Below are 18,168 nucleotides of genomic sequence, written 5' to 3' on the forward strand. Positions count from 1 at the left end.
GTCCTTTCCACAGCTGAAGAGCAGGGCCACCTCACCCACAATGCCTTGTGATAAGGAATGGCCCCTCAAAGTAGGGCATTTGGGCCTGGCAATCTCTCTAGAATCCACTTTCCTGCTCCCAAGAACTGCACTGACTGCTCCAGAGATTCACACCGGCCACCTCCATGTTGCTGTGTTTTCCACTGAGCAAGGTGGCAGAGTTTTGAGACACCCTGCTTCGAAGGGCGAGTCTTATTTCCCATGTGTGTTGGACATCGCCCTCCAGTCTGATCTGATGAAAGGCAGCCCGGAAACCATTTAAGAAAATGAAGAAGGTCCATATCTGGTCCAGCTGAGAGAGTGGCCAGGATCTGGGGCAGCAGGGCTGGTGTAAAGGGGGCCCGGCATGGGGCAGGTAATGGCCGAGTGCGGGACCATATCCGGGTTCTGCTTTGGCGCCTTTTCCTCACCCAACCGTATTGTGAATGCTTCTCATGGGCAATGTATTTGCTAGCACAGGAGAGGAAAAGGGTCATTTTTTGTAACTGTGGACATGCTCTAGTTGGAAATATTTGTGCTGCAAACAAGAAATCGAGAGGTGATAATCTTGAAACCTGTAACTGTAAACTGAGCAAGGCAACAAGTGAGCTTTACTGGTCAGGGTTCCTTTCTGCATACTTAAGTGATAACCCACAAGGGGCAGCAACAACAACAACAACAACAACAACAACAACAAAGTTAATCACTGTGCTTTACTGAAGTGTAGGCGTCCTTCCCTCTTTTTTCCGGCTTGCATAGAAGAACAAGCCGCATGCTATAGACAGAATTATTGGATACAATCCAGCCAAAGGTAAGCACTTTATACCTCATTGATTCCGGTGGGAGAGTTAAGTGTGTGCCTAAAATAGCTCCAGTTGTATTCCATGAGGCTTTAAGATGCTTCTCTGCCTGAGCTGTGCTTGCTCCGTTTAGGAAGCACCTTTTCCTCATATGCACCAAAAGCAGGCTAAAGACAAGAGCTGCAGCCTTGCGCCAGGTCGAACTCCTTACGTCCCACTGGGAGTCAGTGGAATTTAGCCCTCCTAATCACCCACCAGCTTGCTGCCAAAATATGAATCATTCCTTAAAAGCCTCCCAGGTTTTTTTTTCATGGTGCTCCGCTTATACACAGCAGCCTCAATCCAACAAGTGCCACTAATGTCCAAGTGCCAGTGGAATCAAAGAGGCTGGATTTGGTGGCAATGAATTTGTTTCATTGGTTTCGGTCTGAGTTAGCCATGCCTAATTTTATCCATAGTGGAGCCATTGCAATGATGCACTTCTGACATTTGCAAGGGTTTGCCTGCATTTTTGTTGGGGCAAGAAAAATTGAACTGTTCTAGGGTGCAAAAGGTCTGCATACCATTTGCCCTCCCTGATGATCAACTACACCCTATTAGTAGTTACCTTTGTGTAACCTATGGGGTTTGCATCTGTGTGTAGGGTTCGTCTATTTTCCCTCAATTAGTTCTTCATTTTAATTGCTAGGATCCTACCAGGCTTCTGAATTTCCCGGTGGATGTGACCTTCAGCAAAGTTTACAATGTTTCTTTGTTGATGGGATCTGATGATTTAGATATTAATTTGTTTTCTTCCTACCCACGTGAAACCTTCATTTTCCAAGGTCTGCACTGAAAGCAGACGCAAATATTTCCTTGTCCTCTGACACGACTTCGCTTGTCGCAGCTAAAAGCAATGCAAATGCAGAATCAGGATTCTGAGCGAGCTCGTCCGGTTTGCCAAATTCGGCTACCTGAAAGTCATCAGGAACGAGATATAACAAATGTCAGATGCATTAGTAAATGTCAAGTATGAACCAAGACTACAGTGGGTTTTTATGAGTTTCCTATCATGGAAAAAATGCCCTGGGGAAGGAGAATAGTGATGGAGGGTTTTTTTCCCTCCTCCTCCTTCTTTTGAAGGAGCATTATTAATAGGGAATAAGGATCTTGCCCTGTTGTGTTCTTCTATCACAGGTGTGCTCTGCCCCTTTGCCCCTCCTTTGTATAGGAATGTTGGACATCACTTCTGGATTTGCGAGCATCTGGAATTTGCCCCAACTTTCAGCCTCTTTAGTTCAGATGCAGGCAAAGTGAGAGAGTCTGACTGGGGTTGTGGAGCAGGAGAAAGGAAGCTCTGACCCTTTGGCCCAGCACCAAATCCCCGCTCTCCTCTTTGTGGATTACAGCAGGGTGAGAAAGATTCAGGCTGGCATGGTCAACGGTGTTCTTTTTACTACAACCCCCGATTCCATCAGATGGGCTCCTGGTACAACAATGTGTGCTTGGAACAAAATGACTGCTACTTTCAGGAGTTTGCTTTGGGTACAGAACCAAGAGCTCATAGTCCTTCTACAGAAGTATCCACGCTTCGTCTGTTCTTCATCTCAGCATTATAATTTTGGCTTGCGGGAGAGGTTATTTCATTACTGGTTTTGTAAAAGGATCATGGGGCAGAAATCTGGGGCAATCTACTGCAAATCACCCCCAAATCTACTGGAAGAAGCCACCTCATAGTTTAAAGAATGAGGAGGAAAAGTGTTTGACCAAATCGGGGGAACTTCCATGGTGAGGGACCAATTCTTCCCTCCACCTGAGTCCCAACACTGCCTTCACCCTCCTTGGAATTGCTACAGTGCCACCAGAATCTGGTAGGGCCATGAGAAAAAAATCTTCTGATTTTTTAATAAAAAAGCAAGTTGACAGGGCATACGTTGCTCAAAGCAAACCTGTGTGCCCTGGAGGAGGTGCATAAAGTCAGCCAGAGTGTTGCCCAGTCCTGGCTTAGAGTCCCAATTCCCATGTGCCTTGACTGTAAGCCAAAGAGACCATGTCTGACCCTCTGGTGTCACTATGAGGACCTTATGAGTGGCTTTGATTTCTCTGGTTCAGTACCTTTCCGCTGTCCATCACCAGAACACGGTCACACTCTTGGATGGTATTTATACGATGAGCAATGGTCAAGACCGTGCAATCCACAAAAGCTTCTTTTATGGTCCTCTGAATCTGTAAGTCCGTCTCGGAATCAATGGAGGCCGTGGCCTCATCAAGAAGTATAATCTGCAGGAGAAGTAAACCTCCGATCACAAGTTTAGAAGATGCCCCTCATCTCTAGATCAGCACGGAAGGGCGCCAGTAAGAAAAATAATTCCCAGACCATATAAAGTGAGATTCCTGTATCTCCGCACAAAATCACATGGCGGATTTCCAGGGGACTTCTTCTTACGTGGGAGTGCATTGCCATGTGGAAAGGTGAAGTAAGCATCTATGCTGCACTTGCTGGAAACTTGCAGATCACCCGGATGTGCGCACATGACGAAGCACATAATGGGTGCACCATCATGGCACATGACGGTGCAAGCGAACGACCCCTGTCCTTCCAGAGGATGCTGGTTTGCCTCTCCCAGCAGTCCTAGCCAAGGTCGCTCAGGGGGAGGAATGACGAGTCCAGCAATATTTGGAGAGACACTTTGCCCACCCCACTTTAACGTACTGACAGGTGGGATCCCAACAGGAATGCTTCCGTCTCCCCTTTGTGGCAAGTTTTGTCTTACCGAAGGTTTGCTTGGCATCTGCTTAACATTTTGCTGTTCACTCTGGTGTAACATTCTGTGTTTATAGTTAGGATAAATATATCTTTTAACAGCAACTGTTACTGCTGGAATATAAGTTCTCCCTTCTACTCAATTCTTCTGGATTCAGTTTATTTAGGGCTCAAGCCAGTCCTACAAAGGCATTTCAGGGCCTGCTGTCCCTTCCTCTTGCTGCCATAGAAGTGCACGGGCAACCAGTATCTCAGACTGCGATTGGCTGCATCACAGAGAGAGGTGGAGAGAGTCCCCCTCCATCAGTCCAACTGGGACCAACTCCTGTTTGGTTCCCAGCCTTCATGAACCGTCCCTGACAGTGGGTCCTCCCTTTCACTGCAGCAGAGAGGAGGGCGAGTCAGAAAGGCTCCTGGTCAAGACCAGCTGTTATTCAGCTTCCCCCTGTCCCTTCTGGGCTCCTCAAACTCCCTGTCATCCTCCCTTCTACAAGGCTGCAGCAGAGGGAGAGGGGAGAGTGAGAACCCCTCCGTGGGCCTGAAGGGAGCCATTTGCTTCTCCTGCCTCAGAATTCTCTGCATCAGCAGCCATCCTGTGTGGCTGCAGGAGAGGGCAAGGCAAGGCAGTGAGGACCCCACCACTGGCTCAAGCGGAGCCACTGGATTCCTCACCTCCCACCTTTTTGCCTCTGAGGAACCCAAGCTGGCTGGAAATGTTCCTCCTCCCTCCTGTTAAGCAGGCTGAGAACCTGTGGTTCACCTGAGCTCCAAGGCTGAGTGGGAACTACGGCTCAAACATCCTAAATCCCAATCCAGCTGTCTACCCACTACACCTCCCTACACCGGCTTTCCCATTATCTCCATCAGCAGCCATTCTGCTGAGCGGCAGCGGAGGGAGAGGCAAGGCCGTGGTGCCCACTTGACTGGCCGGGCTTCGTCCACTTGGCTTCATCCCTCCCAGAACTGCTTCCATCAGCAGCCGTTCCTCCTGGTCATTCAGGGACTTCACTGCTCAAAACATTGAAATGCCTGAATCCTGCCCCACGTATAAGGTTACTATACATTAGAAGCCACCTGTGGTGCCTTGCTGGAAAGGCAGTCTACAAATACAATATCAAAGATAGAGAGGTCTTTCCAGCCCTGATCATGCTGAGAGAGGGGCAGAAAGTTGGGTGGGGATTTAGGAGCAGTGTTCAGATCTCCTACTTCTTATTATGCTTCACCCATGCTTGGGCACATGCCTGTATCTGCACTCTGCCAAAAGGGGGAGGTTCAGTTCTCCGCCGTGGCCTACAAGGATCTGACTCCACAGGCAACACGATCCAGGGTCTGTGTGAAAAGTAGGCATGACTGGGCACTTGCTGAGGGACCACACTCCACCAGCGGTCCTCAGGTGGAAGGTCCCTGGAGCTGCTCCTCCTCAGGACCCCTGCAAGCTCCTAGTTCACCCACTTGGAGCATTGGCCCAGCCATCAGTGATGGTGCTTGAGAGGCCACCATCTACCTGCTCCCTGGCGCTCTTCCTGCAACGAGGAGATAGCCATGCTGAGGAAGGGGAGGAGGTGCCATCGCAGTGAGAAGGAGCTGGGGGATTGGAGGGTTGCTTTCCTCCAAAAGCTGCAGCTGCCATGGATGGGACTGAGCCCCTATAAATCACTCGTTGACCCTGAGACTGGCAACATTTTAGATGCTGCCACGGATGCTCCATTGGCCAGATGGCCCAAGCACAGTGTGAGAAGACACAAATGTCTCCGGGATGGTACACATTTTGAGCAAGACCTTTGTGAAGATATTGGTCAGGAAGGATGAAGTATCTCAGTGTTTAGAACAGTTTCTATGATCAAATGTGACTGAGGCTGAGCTGGAGCCCCAAACAGTGTCTATTTAAAAAGGAAATAGTTGGATTTATTATGAGCTAGCCGAGAGAAAGCTGACATTTTCCGAGCAGAGGGTGGGGGACATGAGGCAGTGAGTTCCGGTCACCTAAACAACAGTGCCATCTTTCTCTTGAGCTGGGAACTGTGGCTCAGGCAGCAGAATCAGTCAAAAAAGTGGATTCCTGGCCCTCAGAAAGATCTCTGGAAGCTGTGCAATGGGATGCGTATTTACAGGACTGTGTGTGGTGTGCCCATTCGGATGTAAATAAAAACATGCCGGTATATATTTACCATCGTACTTGAACTCTGTTGTGATATAAGCAGGCTGTCTTATTAATGAAGGGACATAAATAGAAGAGAATCATATGGTTGGAAGGGCCCCAGAAGGCTGTTGGGTCAAACCCCCTGTTCAGTGAAGGACTCATGTCTCCCATCCAAATACTAGCCAGGCCGAATCCTGCTTAGCTTCTGAGATGAGGCAGGGACAGGCACTTCAGGCTATAAATTAGGATAGGATAAGTACAGAAGGCAAATAAAGCTGACGAATGGAGGAATGGCTTCCACCCTGAGGAACAATCCAGAGGAATGTTTGGAGGAGGTTCAAGAAAGGCTGGTGACTGAAATGAGCTTTTATGGGATGGGCCTTGAGAAAGTGGCTGCAGTTTTAAGAATTAAACAGCTCAGAGGTCCCACAAGGCCAGCTGGACGCCTCTTGGCGAGTACCAAAGCAGGACACGAGAGCAAACCATTTTCCTGCTGCTGCTTCACAGGAACAGGGATTCCCAGGCCTGCCTAGGTCCTGGAAATGCTACATACCCTTCATTTAGGATTTATTAGATTTATATCCCACCCTTTTTCTTTCAGAGTGGCTTATATCATTTGCCTCTGACTGCTTTCAATCTCGTCCCCACAGCAACCACCCCGGGAGGTAGGCTGGGCTTAGCTGGCAGGCTTCCCAGTATTAAGGTTGGGATGAACCCTTTCAGAATCCATCCCTCCGGCATCAGCAGGAGACCTCGTCTCAGCTCGCCCTGCTTGTGCAAAGAGAGCTGAGACCAGCAGACGTCCGCAAAGGCTTGCAAAGCCCTTGCTGCACAGCTGGCAACCTTCCCCATCAGCAGCGGCTGCAAGACGCGGAAAAGGGGTTTGCCAGGGGCATCCCAGCCGGAATTCTCAGAGACTAGGCCTCTTCCCTGCTCACTGCCAGCAGCCGCAGTGCGTGAGGGAAAGAGCCCGTGTGTGCAGGCACAGCAGCTACCCTTCCTGGCAACCAACTTTTCCCTCGCTCCCTGCTGCTGGCGGAGCCAGTGCATGAGGCTCAGATCTCGGTGGGCACCCTGCAGATGCTGGGCATCCTTTCCAGGAACTGGGACTCTGGACTGCTGCAAAGGGGACCATCATTCAGGGATCTGAAGCCATCAGGGAGTCTGATGGATTCTGACCCTCAGACAGAATCCCTGCGCATCCCTGCCTTTTATCATGCATCCTTAATGGGACTTCCACCACTCTGTGCTTTTTTGTATCCCCGCTGACCTTGTATGTACTATTTTTGTGCACGTGCTTTGATTGGAGAACTCCATTGCAAAATCCGGAAGGTGCAGCTAACAGGGGTTTCATTTGCATATTGGTTCAAAAGAGAGAGATCAGGCAATTCATATTCAAATGTGAGCGGAACACTTTTCTCCCCCATTCCATGGCTGAGCTCTGCTGTCTTCTCATTTCATGCATAATCACATGGGCCCTAAAGATATGGCGGATTTTATTAAGAAATGATAGCAGTGAATACTTCTGCCATTTATGTAGCATGTAACTGCCCCTCTTGCAGTAATGGGAAAACTAGCTAGAGATGCACAATGAGTGCTATTTTAAGAGCAAGGACCCCTTATGGATTCAAGAGCAGTTCGATTAACTCCTGACTGCTCCAGGACTCACTTTTGAGTTTCGTAGCAGTGCTCTCGCCATGCAGAGTAGCTGTCGTTCCCCTACAGAGAAATTTTCTCCATTTTCAGCAACCTCTGCTTCGAGTTTTCCCGGCAGTTTTGAAACCTAGAATACATGGGGAATGCCATGGGGGTGATACATTTTTCATTTCTTGCACACAACACGATAATGCAGGCAGCGCTTTCTAATTTGTTTGACATGATGATGTTGAATCCTGCCAAGTGAGATGATGTACGGCTAAACAGGTGAGCCTTCGGAGCTGCTTGGAGGTCTGGTGGCAGGCAAGACAGGGCAAGGAACTGTCTGGAAGATAAGCAGGTCAATAGAAAAGCTCTGGCACGCAGGCATTTTGGGAAGGTGGCCAGGTTTTATGCTGGGCAAACAACCATGCACAGCATTCCATGGAACAGCTGGATAGATTTCAGTTTCTTGTTGGAAGCTTAAAACAAAGAGGCTTCCCATGGGATTGGCCCTTTGTTGTCACATGATTCCATCGTCCTGGGATGAGGAGCCTCAGCCCTGGAGGGCTGCCTTTCTCAGCCACAAAGATCGCTTAGAGGAGCTCCAGGCCACGCCCCCTACACCAATCAGAGGCCTGAGAGGAGAGTGCAGGCTTCCCTGGGCAGTGCTTTCCCTCCCAGCTGGGAGAGCACTAAAGGGAATCCCTAAGGATAGGCTGGACGTCCACATGGAGGGCATGTCATGAGTGGAGCCAGCTGGTGCGGGGGTCAGACTAGATGGCCCAGGAGACCCCTCCTGACTCATTCTGTTTCTATGTTTCTACTGTTATGTGTAAAATGAAGACAGGAAAATAAAGAATGGGCATGTGTTTCTGCTGCTCTATAACGTTTTTGAGGTGCCATGGGGCTCCATCTGGAACTGCTGGCTGGGGGAGAATTGCCTCAAGTAATTCAAGCTGAGATGCTTGTGCTGGAGGCCAGAATCCTCCTACCTCAGGGGTGGGGCGATGCTGGAGGGTCAGGCCCATTTGGCTTTGATACAAACCTCTGAGCTCTGCTAGGTGTCCCAGAAAGCCCTGGGGGAATACGTCAGCGGCATTGAACCTCTGCCCCACAGGCCAGTTCCTGCCTATCTGGAGGACCAGGCTGGAGTTTCCCATCTGGCCATCAACCCTTTCCATGGCAAGACCGCATCCCCTCAGCCCCCAGTTGTTTGGTGGGTTCTGGGGCTTTGCACAGTTCCTCCCATTCTGAAAGGATGGCATCCCTCTCCTAAGTCTTCAAGTGAGTAAGGGCTTTGAGCTAAAGGTGGGAGTCTTTGGGGCAACCTTGGTCCCATCAGTTTGCATTTGGCCTCAGCCAGCACTAGAACACGTCCCCAAGAGCGTCTACAAAACTGAAAGAAGACTAGAAGTTTGGCCCTTGAGGAATGTACAAAACGCATACATTTCTTGGGTTGGATCCAGACTTGGTCATGGTTTGAGTAGGCCCACTGAAACAACTGCAATGCGTCAGTCACAACTAACCTGAGCCTCATGGATTTCTGTGGGCCTCCTCTAAGTGTGGCTGGTCTTGGATCCAAGTCATCCCATCCCACACTTCGATTCTAGCAAGATAAAAGCTGGAACCTGCATGAACTTAGCGATGTAAATGCTTGTTCTGATCGCGCCTAACTAGCTGCAGCATCAGGCCGTGTAGGAGTCGCATTTTCATGATCAGAGACGGGCCCCACCACACACACATCATGCACAGCAATCGGTTGCATTTCATTAGATGTTGAAAAGGACCGTATCCTGCAGTCATCCATCATCCCCCTTGGGAACAAAAAGTGGGAGGACAGAAAGCAGCAGTGCAGGCAATCTGTGATGAGTGAACACTGATTGTCCCTATTTTTATGAGACTGAATGTTAGTGACACCAAGCTCACGGTGGCTTCTGTCTCTTCCGGTTAATAAGACATGGTGTTAAAACAATCGAGAAGTCCCAGGGACCGTCGTTTAAACCACAACAACAAGCCTGAGAGTGTGACATCAGACCAGACGTGAGAGAGGGAGGAACGTACTGTGCCCTTCATGAAGGTCCGGTCCAGAGCTTGCCAGAGCTGATCGTCGGAGTGGTCGTGAAAAGGATCCAAGTTGTACCTGGAAAGCAGGAATTCCAATGAAAGGAGTGCGTTTCTTTCCCAAAGAAAAGTTTGCCTCCAGGATCCTTGGTGGAGCGTGCTCTCAAATTCATAATTATCTCACTGAGGGGACTGAGTGTGCAGGTGAATGGGCTTGGGTATGGAGTGGGCTTCCCCAGGAGGTGGCTGAGGCCCCATCAGTGAGGGTGTGCAAGGGCAGGCTGGACATGCACATGGTGGGCATGTTGTGAGCAGAGCCGGCTGCAGCCGGGGGTCAGACTAGATGGCCCGGGAGGCCCCTTCTGGCTTGCTGTTCCTATGTAAGAAGGACTACAAAGGCCATTTGGATTTCCAGTGGTGGGAAGGCCCTGGGTAAGCAGTCAAACCAACACTGCCTGAACTGTCGCAGGGAGCACTTCCACAGGCCCAGGCCAGGCCACTCATTTGCACTTGTGACCACAACCAGGTTGTGGCGTGGATGACAGAATAAAGGTAAAGGTTCCCCCTTGACGTTACGTCCAGACATGTCTGCCTCCTGGGGGCGGTCCTCATCTCCGTTTCCTGGCCGAGGGAGCCAGCGTTTGTCCGCCGACAGTCCCTGTGGTCATGTGGCCGGCATGACTAAACACCGAGGTACATGGACCGCTGTTACCTGCCCACCGAAGTGGCACCTTTGTATCTACTCGCCTTTGCATGCTTTCGAACTGCAAGGTTGGCAGGAGCTGGGACGGAGCAACGGGAACTCACCCCATTGTGCAGATTCGAACTGGGGCCCTTTCAATCAACCAGCCCAGTGGCTCAGTGGTTTAACCCACTGCGCCACCTGCAGTCCCTTGGATGATAGAATAGCCTCCAGACAATTGGCAGTCAACCTGCATGGCTCGGGATGGTGGTGCGGCAGCTGATGAGAAACTGACCCATGCAGAGCCGCATCTTTGCTCTCCCCAAGCGCCTCACCACAATGCTCATTAACTTCCACGGGGCTTCCTTGGAAACACTGCGCAGGAAATTGCACTCATCATTTCAAGACAGTTTCTGGATGATTTCCTTTCAGGAGAGACCTACTTTACTCCCCTTGGTCAAGGCTGGGGCACGGCCACAGGGCAATGAGCAGCTGGCAAGGGGCGGCTTGTGGCTGGTCCTTATGGGCTGCAGTCGTTCGGACAGACTCATGCAAGAAGGGGGAAAAGCAACGCTCCCCACCTGATGCAGACACGAGTTAGAATGGGCTTTGGAAAGGAATCTGAAGAACTTGGGGGAACACCAGGTATGCTGGTGGCACCTCCCTCTCTGGTGTACAATAAGGTGAGTGTGTTGCCTGCCCCAGCTCATTGCAGAGGTGGCCTGGCGGATGTAGGAGACATAGTTCACTTTTTATTTTACTGTTTTTTGAGGGATGGGTGAAAATTCACTCCATTGAGTTTTCTTCATTCATTCATTCATTTTACTACAAATTCATGCCATTTACACCTCTTGAGTCTTTCTGTGAGCTGGGACCAATTGGCTTTCCAAAACCTGGAATTTTTGCAAGGTTTCCCATGCAGTGCATCTAGGGAAAAAAGCTTGCGAACCCATCAGCATTGCACGGCGGTGCTGGGGTGGAAGAGATTACCGTCTCCGTGTATTGGGGGAAGTGTGCCTAACACTGCATTTCAGCAATGGAAAGCACTTTGCGTGTGTGTGGGAGGGAGTGGGTGTGTTTTAAAATTCATACCAAAGATGTGTACAATAATGTGTGCCTTGGAAAACATGTGCAGGAAAGTAGGAAGGAGAAAATGTGCAGGATTTCCATAGAGCTTAAAAGCAGAACAAAGCAAAACAAAACAAACACACAAACAAAAAGCTTGCACAAAAACCTAAAATCAAACCTATGGTCCCTGTGAGATTGGAAATGACAGATCCATCAAGGCTCTTTATCTCTCTCTGTTCTCGTTCAGCCAAACAATAAAACAGATTTTTCTTTTATATTTGCAAAGCCTGAGAGTTTCCATGTGACATGTCTTCCTTGACTTTAGCAGCAGAAAGACAATCACGACAATCTTCCGCTTGGTTATTTCATGCCCTACCTAAGTGGTTGCAATCCAAAATCAACTTACGAGGGTGTAGGTTGCACTGAATTCTGCAGAGCTGACTTCTGAACAGAGGGGCTTGGGGTTGGCTTGCTTGGCGGCTTTATGGGGAGAACCAGAGAGATAATGGGCTTAAGAACAGCTGCTTTTGTGGTTATGCACTCTGCTGCCTGAGGGGTATTTTGGCTTCTTATGCAGTGCACTGGTTCTCAGCGAAGGAGCTGCACACTGGAAAGGGTCTGCCCCGATCATGGCTGAGGCGCTGCATTCTAACTATTTACAGCTGGTGAACCAGCCTAAGGCAGAACCCAGTTTAGATCTCACCTATCTTTTGTGTGTTTGTTTAACAGTGTGAAGCTATGCACAACAGCCCTCCTTCCAAAGTGGAGCATCTCATGTTTTCCCTACAGAGGTGCTGAGAAGAACAGCCACTGAGCTTCCATGGGGAATCGTGGCTAATAGCAGCCATTTTAAGTGGAAGGAGAAGACCATCATGCTAGGGAAAGTCAGAGGCAGAAGAAGAAAAAGAAGAGCAAATGTGAGATGGCTTGATTCATAAAGGAAGCTACAGTCTTGGATCTGGAAGAGTTGAGTGGGGCTGTTGCTAATGGGGCATTTTGGAGGGTTTCGTTGCCGTAAGTCGGAGACAGCTTGACGGCACTTCTTGACAACATAAGTCTGCGTCCCCGTACACTTTTCTGTCTTGAAGTTACTGGATGACTAAGTGAGATAATATCTCACAGCCTTTCATCAGCATGACACAATTAATGATGCTGAACTCCCATGCCCACCATCCTATGGGGTAACGGTGGTTAGAAGCTCGTATTAGCTGTGAGATCTTACTTTTCCAGGGAAGGTTAATTGATAAAGGTGACAGCAGCTACCTGACTGTACCTACAAACAGAACCGGATCTTGAGGGATGACAGACAGCTTCGTTCTTAGGGATTCCAAGCTAATGGTACAGATATCGATGCCATCAATTAGGATAGTGCCAGCGGCCGGTTCCACCAGTCGAAACAAGGCAACCCCTAGGGAAGATTTTCCTGCAAGGATCAAAGAATGCTAAATGGGTTATTCGAAGTGGGTTTCGAATGTCACGAGCCAAGACTCATCAGCCGCGACTCATCTGAGCTTTCACATGGCCGGTCAGGGCACTGCCAAGGATATATATGTATTGATTGGACTGGCTGTGAGTTTCTAAACTAAAACCTCAGTATTCAGGTTTTATTGCAGTGCTGGCACTTTGCGATACATAAGTGAGTTTTGGGTTGCAGTTTGGGCACTGGGCCTCTAAAAGGTTCGCCATCACTGCTCTATCATATCAGTCAAGGGTTGCCGGCACTGTTTCCAGGAGTAGGCATGGCTGGGCACACGCCAGGTCTTCCCTCCCCATGGACAAGAGCCGTGGTCCAAGGTGACTAAGGGGGCAGGAGATGCCACTGCCTTTTTGCTCACCGACTTTCTGCCCAAGCGGCAAGCCAGTAGCATTTGTTTTTCATTATTTGTTTTTCGGCACCAGGCGAAGACCTTTTTATTTAACCATCATTTTAATTGTTAATATTATTTATTGATTTTGCATCTTTGGCCAGGACATCTCCAATTATATTGTTTTTATATTGTTATTTATTGTTGTAAGGCTTCGGCGGATGGGGCAGCATAGAAGCTTTCTAAATAAATAAACAAATAGCAGACGTGCTGAGGATGAAGGACAGGGGCAACCGCCAACCACAGTGTCCAGAAGGTGGACTCAGTGAGGACGGGGCCCCATGGGGCTGTTTTGCCCATGGGGCCCCAATCGGGGAGGCCCTATATATATATTGCAGCTGCCCTGGGAAGAGCACAGGGGCACTTTGCTCCCCGCCATCAGAGGCCAAGATGCCCATGGTCAGCGTACAAGACAAGCATCACACGTGAAGGACCGTACCTGAGCCCGTCTGACCCACAACCCCAATTTTTTCTTTTCCGTGGATGACCACATCTATGTCCCGGAGCACCATGGGGCTGCTTGCTCGGTACTTCATCCAGTATTGCTGGAATGTGATTTGACCCTTATCAGGCCAGCTCCCAGGCGGGCTGACCACCGCAGCATCCTTCGATGTCTCAGGAACGCATGTCTGAAACAGGCCAGGGGTGGTGGCGGTGTGTTAATCTTCTAGAGCAATAGCATCCTCAGCATCAGCATCATGATGTATTGATTCATTTATTTAAAGCTTTTGTCTCCTGCATGCTTAGCTGGAGGCTCTCCAAAGGGTTTACGACAAAAACGGAACACAAGTACCCAAGAGATGCAGTCAAGCAAAGACGTGACTGTAGTCACGCATCTGGGTTTTAAATACATTCAAGCATTTCCAGACTTGACTCTAAAGGCAAGTGCGGGTATTCGTTATTGTTTTTGGCAGCTTTCCCCAACCTGGTGCAATGCGGGGGCTGCATGCAGCCCATGAGCCACGTTGCCCATCCCTGACCTAGGGTAACTTCCAAAATGTCATATCCCACATGCAGTCTGAAGACCAGGGATGGAGAACGTGTGACCTCCAGGTGTTGCTGGGCTGCGGCTTCTTGTGCTCCGCCTGCCGTGGGCTCGGCTGTCTGGGGCTGGAGGCCGTTGCATTTCTGCAGCCTCTGCAGACCCACAGGCTCCCCACCCCTGCCGTGGAGGATCGGTCCATTCCACCCGGGCAGGAGTCAAGCACCTCCTTGGGCTGTTTGCATAGACCAAGGCATGAATTTTCCATCAATGAAAATTGCCAATGCTGTGCTCACACCAGAGGCAAAGAACCCGCTGAGATCACAGCTGCAAAAGCGATGCCTCACTTCACCCATAGGAACATTCACGGCGCTTCATTAGCAGCCCTGCAGCAATTGGGGGGCAGACGAAAATGGACCTCCCCCCTATGTGAACTCCAAAGAACCCCTTTCACATTCTAGTTCAGGGCTCTTTCTTACCGTGATGTACTCTGTGATTTGCTCGACGGAAGTAAATCTGGCTTCCGTCTCTGTTCCTGTTCTCACACACACCTGAAGAAGTCCACCTAGCTGTCCAAAGAAACAAGAGGGACAAGGGGGAAACATTTGTGAATGTTACTATGATGTTTGAGTAAACAAGGGAAAAACCCTAAACGTTTTGCCTTTATGAGTGCACACCTGGAGTTCGAAGAAGTTGGTGCAGTGGAACGAGTTAGATGCAGATGGACCGTGCAAGTTCTTTAAAGAGCGTCATTGGTTATGCGTCTGTTTTGGGCCATAATTAAATGCTGCTGCTTTCCTTTAAAGACCTAGTCGCCTAGAGACATGAGACATAAGTACCTGAAGGACTCCCTGCTCTAGTTTGAGCTTCCTGAGTCTTAAGATCATCCTCATGAGGCCCTTCCACGAAGGTCCTGACCACTGGAAGCGGGGTGGATGGCCAACGGAGAAAGGACTTCCTAGGTGCTTCTGCAAAACTTGTCAAGAACAGTGTCGGCCCTTGGCGTACGTGGGCAGCTGCTGTGGCCCCGGCAGTAGTCTGAGCAGGGCCAAGCTGCCTTTCAGCTTCCCATGATGCCCCAGAGTGATGCTGCATCAAGAGCATTCTGGGAAATCAGAATGGCAGGCAGGCCAAACTGCCTAGTGATGCTCAGAGTATTGCTGCCACTGGAATGGATGCCCCACTGAAACCTGAAGTGGTCTGAGGAGGTAGACTCACTTTTGGAAGGCTTCTCCCAAAGGGATGGGCCCCAGGCATGCTCACAAGGAGAATTCCTTGAGGGGCTATTAGAGTGGGATCAACAAGCCACTCTGTGCATGCTCAGAGGCTAATTCTGGGTGATTTGCACTTTTGGCCGATTAAGAATGCTCTGCAAGGAAAACAGTCTGTAGCTGTTGAGGGAGGAACTCTGGCACACAACACTGCATCCATTTAGTTGATTCAGGGCACAATTTATGCATATTTAGACAGAAAAGAAGTCCAACAACTTCCAGCTTTCTCCAGCTACCATGACCTACTTTTTCCTGTCTAAATATGCATCGTGTTGTGTCCTGAATTATGATGTTTATTGTTTTCTTGAGGACTGCTTTTCATGGCTGCAGGTAAATGTGTCTGTGTGAATTTATATGTATGTATATGTTCATGCCTGCACACACATTCATGTAAAGTTTGCTGCTGGAAAAGCCAGCAAAATATGGTATCCCATATCAAGATATCCCATGTCGGAACCTCCAACTCTGAGAAAATGTGGGAGAAACGTCTGTCCTTAAGCAGGCCTCCCCTGTTCTGTGCAAGCACACTGCAGTGTGTGTGTGTGTGTGTGTGTGTTACACACACCCTGAGCCATCTTAAAACAATCTCACACGTTCATAGCTGTGGTTCTCGAAGTCGGAGTTTTGACTCAGTGCAGAGGTGTGGGAGGAAATTTGTCAGGAGAAGCAGGAGCAGAGGGGGCCAAAGATTGAAGAAGGAGTGAGAAAGAAACTGCTGGGGGCATATTGAAAAACTAAAAGTACGGGAGGTGGGCAGGGAAGACGTGTTGCAGAAAGGCTGGGGATGCTCCTTGGAATAACCTGAAGAGAGTCACAGCTGCATCCCGTCCTCGGTTCCAACAAAGGACTGTTGGGGAATCAGACTGAGAGCAGGAAGAGGAGAATGATGGGAGCTGCTCTGAGTTATTGGAAAGGAAAAAGGAGGACCTACATAAATAGCTAAGCAAGCAAAGCCCAAATCAGGGCTGAAGGTAAATAGATGCCGGAGAGTGTTCTCAGCACAGTGCTTTCTGGTAGGGCCCGGCCACCTCGGTGGGACACCCAGAACCCCCTCCAAAGAAAGTGAGGCAGGTCACACCCCAAGACACATGCCTGGCACCTGCTTTGTATGCTTTTCAGCACGGGGCAAAGACCTTCTAATTCCTCCAGCATTTTAACCATCGAGCTTTTCAACTTCCATTCCCTTTTATTTTGCACTGCTGCAGTGCTGAATCATAGCAGTTGCGATTGCTATCGTGCTTTTGTTCTTTCGAATTATTATTATTTTCTGTATGTCTTTTAAACTTTTGTCTAGATTTAACTTCTCTTGCCCAGAGAGTCTCGGCTATTGGGCAGTAGGAAAATGAATGAATCAAAGCAGGAACGAAGACGCCACCCTTCATCCGTTTCCATGCTGTGCCAAGCCAAAGAGCAGTCAAACAAGAAAGGGGATTTAAGGAGAAGATGGTGACTCACAGCCTGGATGATAAATCCCCAAGGCACTTTCTGAGCTATTATAAATGCCTGTGGAGCCTGATGAATTACATGCCTAGAAAAAAAACACCTTGCACAATTTGACTCAAGGGGGCTCTGTTTTTCTGGCTTTTTCCGCTGACTCCTAGGAAGTAGTTTCAGAAAATGAGTTAATAAAGGGACGTAATTTAGCATGATGAAAAAAAAAAAGGCTTTTAAAGCTACCTCGTACTTCAGGGGAAAAGATTACGCTTTAAGCAACATCTGCTTTTGTTGTACGTATAAACATGCATAAAATACAGAAATGAGTGATGTGTCATTAATTCCATGATCATAACAGGAAGTTCCTTGTATCTGCTGTATACAAGCTTCAATGGCAGGAGTGGAATTTCTGGAATAAGGTGAGGAAGGGTTAAGGTGAGAAATCCAGGCAGTTATTGGTAGCCTTGTGTTCCCATTACAACTGGAAATATCTCTCCGTCACTAGTCTGGGGGTACAAAGGTTAAGGGAAGTGATGAGGACATAAAAACGCATCAGGCAGTGAGAGGTCTGGTCAAGGCTGCTTAGGGTGACTTTTAAGGAAATAACGTATTGATTTCCATGAATGATTAACATCACAGCAGAAATGTTCGATTGCCGCTCTTTGCCCAAGGTCAGTTTTGCAGCACCTGGAGACAAATTGAATAGCAGGGTGGAAGGACTGCTGCTGACCCCACGTATCCTGTGGGTCAAATTACACATTGCCAGAAACAGGCCAGCCCTATCTTTAGGTGGGGTAATGTGGTTGCTGCGTAGAGCAGGAGCTGGACAGAGTGAGCAGAGGCAGGGAGATGCTGGCCTGAGACTCACTTACCAGTCCAGGAGACTTTTGCTCTTGGACCTGGGGTGGGGAGGGCTCACACGGCCCATTTTTAACATAAATTTTCAGGATTTCGCACCATTTTAGCCATGGAAAACAAAATTAAGACACCAACATTTTTGTTGGTGTTCGATATAAGCATGTCAAAATGTGTTTTCCCCCTCCCCTGGGCTAAAGCATGAACATGTAATATATTTTTTGGGGACTGGCACATTTGAGTGGGATTTGGGCAACTTCAGGAGTGCTGATTTGTGCAATCAGCACAAACGCATTTGCACGAAATCAGATTCAGTCAGAGTGGATGCTGGAACCTAGCAAACCAAGATGGAATGGATTTTACCAAGTCTGTCCATACCTTTTAATAATTCACACCTGTATTTCCAGCTAAGCATCCCCTTTCAAGTGTTCTCCTGCGCTCGACAAATGAGATCGTGAACACTTTCCCCATGGTGTGATAAAGCAGCCAGATGTGGCAAGCAGTCACCAGTTTTGCATCTAGTTTTTGGCACACCCTCCGAAAGAGACCTTTAGCCTCACCATGTGCCACTTCCTATGGGAAGTTTTGCACAGTGGTCGAGCACCCGCTTG

General features: G+C 48.9%; 1 protein-coding gene across 1 annotated transcript in view; it reads right to left on the reverse strand.

Moving 5' to 3' along the window:
- Window positions 1-1,630: 1,630 nt before the first annotated feature.
- The window catches only part of ABCC12 (ATP binding cassette subfamily C member 12), a 58,493-nt gene continuing 41,955 nt past the window's right edge, over window positions 1,631-18,168 (reverse strand). The window contains exons 23-29 of the mRNA XM_044428061.1: window positions 14,477-14,566; window positions 13,455-13,644; window positions 12,414-12,573; window positions 9,401-9,479; window positions 7,371-7,484; window positions 2,913-3,077; window positions 1,631-1,771 (exon numbers count right to left, since the gene is read on the reverse strand). Of these exons, the coding sequence (XP_044283996.1) occupies window positions 1,631-1,771; window positions 2,913-3,077; window positions 7,371-7,484; window positions 9,401-9,479; window positions 12,414-12,573; window positions 13,455-13,644; window positions 14,477-14,566 (939 nt within the window). The remainder of the gene's footprint in view (window positions 1,772-2,912; window positions 3,078-7,370; window positions 7,485-9,400; window positions 9,480-12,413; window positions 12,574-13,454; window positions 13,645-14,476; window positions 14,567-18,168) is intronic.

Source organism: Varanus komodoensis, unplaced genomic scaffold (assembly GCF_004798865.1).
Source record: "Varanus komodoensis strain SLA01 unplaced genomic scaffold, ASM479886v1 scaffold19, whole genome shotgun sequence".
Classification (NCBI taxonomy): Eukaryota; Metazoa; Chordata; class Lepidosauria; order Squamata; family Varanidae; genus Varanus; species Varanus komodoensis.